An 8,319-nucleotide genomic window follows, 5' to 3' on the forward strand; every position below is an offset into this window, starting at 1 on the left:
ATTAGGTTCTTTTTTTTTTCGTAACCTTTATAGATTAGGTTTTAAAATAAGAAATTGCACATGTCTTTTGTAGACTTAAAAAAAGTGTATAATAAAAAACCACCTTTTGTAAGCTATCTTCGAACTATGCAGCTCGACAGTATTCCTTGTCAAGTTCCAAGTGAATTAAGGCATTTATTCTGAGAAACCTCTTTTATCAGTTCTTAATCTTAACTAGAACATTTTTGCAGTGAAATAATAAGGCGGTCTCAGAAGCTGTAAACTAGACACATTCAACTTAAAAGCACATAAAATAAGTATCTATTAAGCTAACATTTTTTCTTAACTTCAATAATACTTGTTTCCTGGTATTGTAAAACCTTTGCAGGGATTATAATTAACCTAAATGAATGAAAAACTGTAGCAAAAAGTGTTGAACCATTCCGACAGAGTTATTGTTAGCTTAGGATCTCATTACCTATTTAATTAATATCATTACAAATGTTAAAAGTTTGTTTGATGGATTAACGAACCCAAAACTTCAGGGAAGAAGTTAGAAGTGCCTAACACAAAAGGGTTCACTTTTGTTTGCCGGGAAACTGAAAAAGTGAAGTAATTTTCGAGAGTTAAGTAAAACTTTTTAGACGTAATACCCGTATCCCAGTGATTATGCAAAAAAAGCTGCAAAGTCAGTCACTAGTCCTTCCCTGAAAGTTAAATAAACTAAACTATAATCTTAAACCCTATCTTTTTAAAACATACGTATTTGGTACATAACCTTCCGATAAAGTGCAAATAGATAAGTTTATTGGAAGGTGAACATTAAGCAATATAGTTAGTATAGTTTCCTAGATGGTTAACATAAAGCAATATTTCCAGTGGTCTCAATCCCCGGTGAGCGTGGCTGGTGGGGCGGCGGAAGGTCCTCCCGAGGGTTTCCGAAGAGCAGCGAGAGGATCTTTCTCCGCCATCCTGGACCTGCTGACTGCCACTGCCAACTTGGAGATACCACACCAGGTATGTTTTTATCCCATTCTGTTAAAATTCTTGAGTTTAAGTTAAAATTCCGCCTTTACCCTTATTTAAAAACACATTTTATCAATTATATGTCAATTTTGTACCTAATGCCACTTTTCTAAAACGTATACTTTAGAAATATAAAATAACGTTGTCTCAGATTTAATGATCTTAAAGATTCACAAATAAGTACCAACTCTGTATTTGGATAACATATTTATTATACGTACCAACTTTTTCATATCCCATACCTACATAAAGTTGTGAATGAAGTTTTGTTGTTCTTTCTCGATCAGTAGTTAGTTCAGAAGCTTCTCAACTGAAATGTAAATAAACTTACTTTCAGTATGTAGGTGAGTATATATATACCTAAGGCAATTTTTTGGAACAAAATATACCTGTACATAATATAAGGTACTATAGCTACATAATTGCCAAAAGTATCAAATAAATTGGTTTAGGTATACTTTACCTGGATAAATGGTTTTCTCTCTTCAGCACCTACATCATCTAAAAAAATATTATTTTTATATTTTGGCGTCAAATATTCTATTTTTACGGTTAACCTTTTCAATATTTCGTAAAAAGTACGCGAGCCGTAGAAAAAAGGATTATGAATTAATCCGTTTGAACTAGGTACGACGGATTTTAGTCTTTGAAATGTTTGTTTTTCTAAAAATTCTGTGAAGTTTCTCCCACCCTCATTATCTATTCTTTTTTAATCTAAAAAACAACTGCTTGAAAGGCAGTAAATAACATAAAGTAGCTAGAAAAAATTTAATCTAGCATCAATCTCGAAGAATTCAATCAACTTGTTTTGACAGCAACCAACCTTGATACTTTGTAATTTTTCGTTTAGTTTTTCATAATGACTATATACCTAATCACATTTTACTGCCTAGGTAGCGTGAGGGAATTTCAGACTCTTACCGACTAAAACTCACCATGTACCTTCATGAACCCTTTCTGTACCAGGGCCGCGGTAATTCTTTCGAACAACCCCATAGCCCCGGCAGGACCTACATTTACCCTTACATCATAATTATAAGATTTAAAAAAAAAATTGCATGCAGTAGCCATAGCCATGTAATCCGCCTTTAATCACAAAATCCCAGCTGTTTCGACTCCTACTAACTATTATTTCAAACGCAATTAACACCGATCCTTTTCCATTAGTGTCGATTAGAAGAAATTAACTTCACATAAATAGTTTATGCCCCCACTGTTAGTTGACAGACTTGAAACTCCGTTGCTAAACTAAAATCGATGCCAAAAGTTGTCTGAAGCAAAACAAATTTCCAAAACTAGAGGATCGCTCACAAATGGGCTATTACCGAGCTACCCTTATCATAAGTGTGTGCTATTAGATTGTGTTCACGTGGTAAACTACGCTGTCAATCTTTAAATTAGTTTGGAAATAAGTGCGTACAGAAAGAAAACCTGAAAAAAATGGGTACCTAACTCAGAAGATTTTCACTTTTTTTTATGTGAAATTGTGTCAGTGGTTTTTATAATTTATTGGCTTACTACTCCAATCGCACCATTCTATGCAGACATCCATGTGTAAATTAAGTCTCTTTACACTTTTTCACCTATGTATATTCTCTAAAACTATTTAATATCAGTCTAAAGACACTTAACCACAGTATGATATCTAAGTTTTTTGGATTCAACTAACTTTCAGCAAAATCCGTGAAGCCAAACGATCTATTTTAAAATGGCAAATGTCGTTACGCGTCCACGTTGCACGTAAGCCTGTACAATTTGATAACAGTCAGCCGGAAAATTGTAACTGGAACGAAGTTAATCCTACGTGACCGAGCTCGGCAAAACTCACAATTAAAACTTTTCAATTCAAAACCTGCTGAGACCAAAACTTACTTATTTTTTGTGAAGTTTACATTGTGAGTGCTGAGCAAAATTGTACCTACTTTTGTCGGCGCTTGTAAATGTTTCCTAGCTCTATATGCTTTTAGGGCGATGTTGTTATTCTTCATAACACTACGCCTAAGTGTACTCAGAAATAATGCATAAAAGAAAAAAACTAGAGGCCGAAAAGAGGTCGCACGTATCCCCTAAAACACGATCATGACGCGAGCATCTCTCGGGTTCAATCTACTAAATAAACTATTTTATTCGCAACACACGCTAGCAAGGTTAGCTCCGATGTTGTGGAGGGAAACCGGACGCCGGAACGTAGGCCGTGTTAAATAAAATATCACGTATTTCGATACGCGACGAACCGGAATTTAGATCCGTATTTCATAGGTACTGAAGCACCACAAGCCAAAGTTGTGAATCTGGTTTTGACTAATTGAAATTTTAAGCGTATTTTGATTTCAGGGAAAAACAAGACTGTGTACCTACCTACCTACATTTTCTATTTGAAAGTCCAAACAGATCGAAAAATTTGAACAAAAGACCGCCTAGGTAGATTTACCTAACATCAACCTGCCTAAGGCTTTGAAAAACATAGTCCATAATCAAAACATCCAGTGGATATCCAAGAAAAATATCCCGGGACACACAAACACCCGCGGGATTATTTGCAAAGAGATGTCTTGTTTTCTTACTACGACAGGTGACGCCATTCCTGAGAAAGCCTCGATTTAATAAAAATACATGTAGTTTTTCTATTGAAATATTTATATTTGCGCATGACTTCCATTTTCCGAGGGCGCTGTAGTCATATTTCGATGTTATTGGACATGTTTGAAAATGTATTTTTGCGATGAGAAAAGGCAATCTGTTTTCATTTTCAATTCAGCTACGTTCCGGATCTTTGGCTTTAAGAGATTCGTGTGGACCTGAATTTTAATTTGAAAAGTTGTTATTACGAAGTTACGTTAAAGCTGCTTTATAGTAAGTAAGTAGGTAATTTATTAAAAACTGAAGTTCTCATGAGATTTTTTCTTTTTCTTGCCGAGTTTTCTTTTAACAAATTCATCAGTCCTCTCATATCCTAACAACGTCGGTTCTTTTACCTACCTGTTCTTACTTACAAACTTTTCGTGATTGCTGTTCTGAATTTGCAGTTTGCCTCAACTTACTTAAAGAACAAAGCCTGTTGTGCCTTTGGCTATATCTTTCAAAACATAATAATATCTACGTAAAGTATACAACTTGCTTTAGGCACTGAACCAATGGCTAACATTTTTAATAGATCCTAAGCAGAAAGCTAGGTTAGTGAGGTCGGCACCTACGTCAGTTACCTTCTAGCACTTTAGCAGGTAGTAACTGCATGGTAACCTAGAAACCGCAAAACCCGATAATTTCCGCATTCTCCACTTACGACGTTATAACAATGTTTCGTGCACCTATTAACGTGAATTTAAATTTGAAAACTTTGTCTGTCGGTGTGAGCTCACGCCAATTTCCTGTCAATATATCGATTTTCCGTCCTCCGAGCGAATTCGATTTACCGGCCGTTGTTATTCAACGTTGTTGTCTGTTGTTATGAATATCCTGGACACGGTTTTTCAATTTATTTCTAGATGACGTGACGGGTTTCATTTGGAAACCGTGCTGTTTTGCTGTGGGAGATGCCGCTTTTGTTTTTTCGATGATCGCAATTTGCGTCAACCGCGGGTTAGGTAAATAAGTACGTGAAAGGTTTTATTTGTTTTTTCGATGGAAAACTACCTACGCCGTCTCAAATGAATGCTACTATTCCCTACGGAAACCAATTGCTTATTTCAATAGACCAGCAAAACTCAATTAATTGGCAGCTTTCAAGTCGCAATTGTTCTCAATTCAAACAATGAAGCGAGCAAGGTTTTAAAAATACCCTGCAATCACCTAGAAGCAAGGCCGACCGTTTTTAATTAAGGTAACGCCGCTCGGCCGGGTTCCCTCTTCAAAAATGCTTATACTTCCACCCACTCCCGCTCTCATAACATTATGACTTTGAGGTTTAAGTGTAGGTATCTCGTAGGTAGGAAGGATGTCGGAAGTGGGGTCCCGTGTAAAATTATTCAATTTGCTCTGGAGCGATGGCTGGTAACAAACTTACACTCTCTACCTCTATATCGGAGCGAGTTCACAGGGAGTTACATATTAGATAGTACGACGAAGTTTGCCGGACCAAAAGGAGTCGAACTGCGCTTCGAAACTAACGATCTCGTTGGGAATGTTTTTATTAGTTTATCTGTAGGTAAAGGTCGTGCTAGTAATGGAATTTGGTCTGTGGGTATCCATGGTCAAGAGATGTAGGTAGGTACATAGGTATAGTTATTATCTCATTTGCAAATAAATATCTGAAGAAAGCGTCATGCCAACCGCAATACTTTAATGTCTTAGATACTTGTTCTTAACAAAGGTGAAATGTTCCCCATCAAAAGTTACCAGATCGCAATTCTGACCTTCACTAATCACTTCTCTCGATTTATCATCTTATTTCATAAAGGCACCGAGGCTTACCCGGAAAATGAAATTGTCTTACGCGGCTTTTACTTACTCGAAACTGTTAGCTAATCTTATTTTAATGCCAGCGACAGATCCATTAGGTTGATCACACTCATCCGCAGTAACGTGGGCGAGAACACTTCAGTGCTGTCTGTAAGCTTGTGTAAACTGTCACAAAATATTAAAGCGACATCTAATATTTGTCAACCCTAATCATACCGAACCCTCTTCGGTCAGTTGACAACATTTGCGTCGCTATTCATGCCAACATCATCAATGGCCGTCAAAGACTGTTTCATTTCCCTCAGGGTCAATCGATATGAGAAATTCTGTATTATCCCAATTCAGGACAATAGTGACTCAGCCAATGTCACAAGTTATCCTCATTGTATAAATAGTTCGTGGTTTATCTTGTATCTTTCTATAAATTGGATTAAACCCGAAATCTCTTTGGTAGGTAGGTAGGAAAAGTGGTTGTGTGGAAGAATGAAATGTAAGAAAAGATGCGTTCGGAAATTAAAGAAACTCGCTCGAGCGAATATCCGTACCTACATCAACCTACCTTAATGTTTACTTACCTTATTATGCACTTTCCACAAGTTTCAAAGATTGCTATTTAATATTTTCAGGAATCTGACGGCTCGGCGTCGCCTCGAGCTGATGACAGGTCCAGGGGCCACTCTCCCGCCCCCAGTGAAGGTAGGTAATGTCTTTCTTTTCATGATTAGTTACCTATGTAATTAATTAGTAGAGGTAGATATGTATCTTTTCTATTTAATTAGTTCAAATTCTTAATTTTATTACCTACCTACTAGGTTCTTTGTGCTTTGCTTCTGAAGAAATCAATATTTTCCATTTCTTTACTGAACCAAATGTATCTTCAATATTCTTCAGCACGGCTTAGTTACTCTTACTTATTTATGTAGTTTAAGACCATTTACATTCCACTCTTTATTATTTCAAGAAACTAAGGCGAATATAAGTTATTTTAGCGTAAAAATAGCATTTTATAAGTAGATTTTTAAATTCCAGGCGTGGAGCACAACAGTGAGAGGTGATGGTCGGCCAGCACTCTCCTCGACCGCCTGGCTCAGCGAGGCTTCGCGGCCGACACCAGGCTAGCACTGCCGCCCACAGGTACCTCTCTACTTCGATAGATAGCGCTACTAACTACTCTTCACATTACTCTTCTCGCAAAGAATGTCTGGTTATTGAAATCATGTCAAAATCTTAGAAACCCAAAATATAATAAATATCGTGGACACCTTGGTGGTCTAAAAAAGGCACTCCCCTCTTAAGCCTTGGTTTAAAGCTTCCAGCACCCTAAGCATGTTTTCCCCCGCAGGTTGTGCCCGCTACCGCGAGCTATGCTACCGCGCGGCGCACGCGCACGTGCCGGAGGACGCGGCGCCGCGGCCGTGCGACTGCGCCAACTGCTCGGCGCGGCGCCACTCCGCCAACGCGCCATGAGACTGGGCTGCCGTGGCCACTACCGCAGCCCTCACAAGGCCAATACCTGCGCTGCCTACCCACCTAGCCCGCCGAAATTGAGTGGCTCACGGACTGTATTTTAGCCTCGTATTTTACCACTACTTGATGCATTTTCAGTATTCAGTGTTTATTCGAATAATTTCATAGATTTTTCAGTATTTCTGGATGTGATAATAAATTTAGCTGTTTCCATATTATGCTCAAATAACATTACTTGGAAATTCCAATTCACTTTTTATGTAATAATATGTGTGTGATGTTTATTTTATAAGTTTCATATTCCCAGTGTACCTGCTATGTCCTAAAATTGATGTTCATATTAAAAAGCTATTTTACCTTCGCCTATTTCAAGCCATTTAAATAGATATAATTGAATGGTACAATCTACCTTTCAAAGATAGAAACTGGATTAAACACTCAAAAATGTCTGCTTAGATGTAGTTAATTCGATATGAGGCCTTCCAATACAAAGGAACAAATAAGTCAATTCCAAGTAAGCAGTTAGCATCACCTGTTGTAAATATTCGCTTCTATCCTAGTGCCTTACCCGATCCGCTTGTCGATTTCAATCATTGATTACATTATCCAATATATTTTGCACTATTGAATTCATGCAATGTAGGATTATATTCCATACATTAAAAAATGTGCACATCCAAAATCGCTTTTGTAATTAAGGAAAAAAACGCATCGCAAGCGTTAATATTAAATTCAAAGGTAAATTAATGTAATTATGTAAAAAATGTCTGTCCATTGGTGATAAGATTAAAATGACCTAGTGTAAGCTTTGTAATAAAATAATGTGGAAATTAAATTTACACAGTTTATTTAGACGATTCTCTACATAAGAATTTCCGTAACACTAATTTATTATAAAGAACACGTTTAATATAAAAATCTAAGCCAAAATATTAACTTAGTTGTAATGTGTAGGTGGCTATCATTATCTCTATGGTCCAGAATATTGAACTGCTAAACTATAATTAAAATTCATGTGTGCTAAAAGTATCATGACCTCTTAATTTTAGAGCCTAATATTAATATTAGATATATCTAGATGTAATTTCTAAATTAAAATCATCTGACCTAATGTAATACCTGTCCATCGGTGTAACTTTAAACGATTTATAATAATTATAATAATGTACATTAACTTCTATTTTATATTACATCGTTAAAAATTATAAACATTAATTTTAATTACATACATTTTTAACTTCTGATCTATTTTCGATTGTACTTACCCGATGTCATTAAATTTTAATCGTACATTATTTAAATATTATTAACAAGGCCTACCTACTCGAGTTATAAAATGTAATTTAAAATGATTCAAAAATAAAAAAATATGATTATTATAAAAATCGTACCGTCTATTAATTTATATACCTGTATTAGTGTTATGAAGAAATTACAGCTAAACAGTTA

The 8,319-nt window shown here is 36.2% G+C and overlaps 1 protein-coding gene across 2 annotated transcripts in view; it reads left to right on the top strand.

Annotated features, from left to right (window-relative positions):
* Nucleotides 1–8,193, top strand: part of LOC110370379 (ankyrin repeat domain-containing protein 29) — a 41,231-nt gene extending 33,038 nt beyond the window's left edge. The window contains exons 9-12 of one of the 2 annotated variants that reach the window (XM_064038776.1): nt 859–996; nt 6,030–6,103; nt 6,433–6,537; nt 6,746–8,193. In XM_064038776.1, coding sequence (XP_063894846.1) covers nt 859–996; nt 6,030–6,103; nt 6,433–6,451 — 231 coding nt within the window. In that variant the 3' untranslated portion in view covers nt 6,452–6,537; nt 6,746–8,193. The remainder of the gene's footprint in view (nt 1–858; nt 997–6,029; nt 6,104–6,432; nt 6,538–6,745) is intronic. The other variant, XM_064038775.1, reaches the window with a different exon arrangement.
* Nucleotides 8,194–8,319: the final 126 nt, after the last annotated feature.

The sequence above is a fragment of the Helicoverpa armigera genome, chromosome 17 (genome assembly GCF_030705265.1).
Source record: "Helicoverpa armigera isolate CAAS_96S chromosome 17, ASM3070526v1, whole genome shotgun sequence".
Taxonomy (NCBI): Eukaryota; Metazoa; Arthropoda; class Insecta; order Lepidoptera; family Noctuidae; genus Helicoverpa; species Helicoverpa armigera.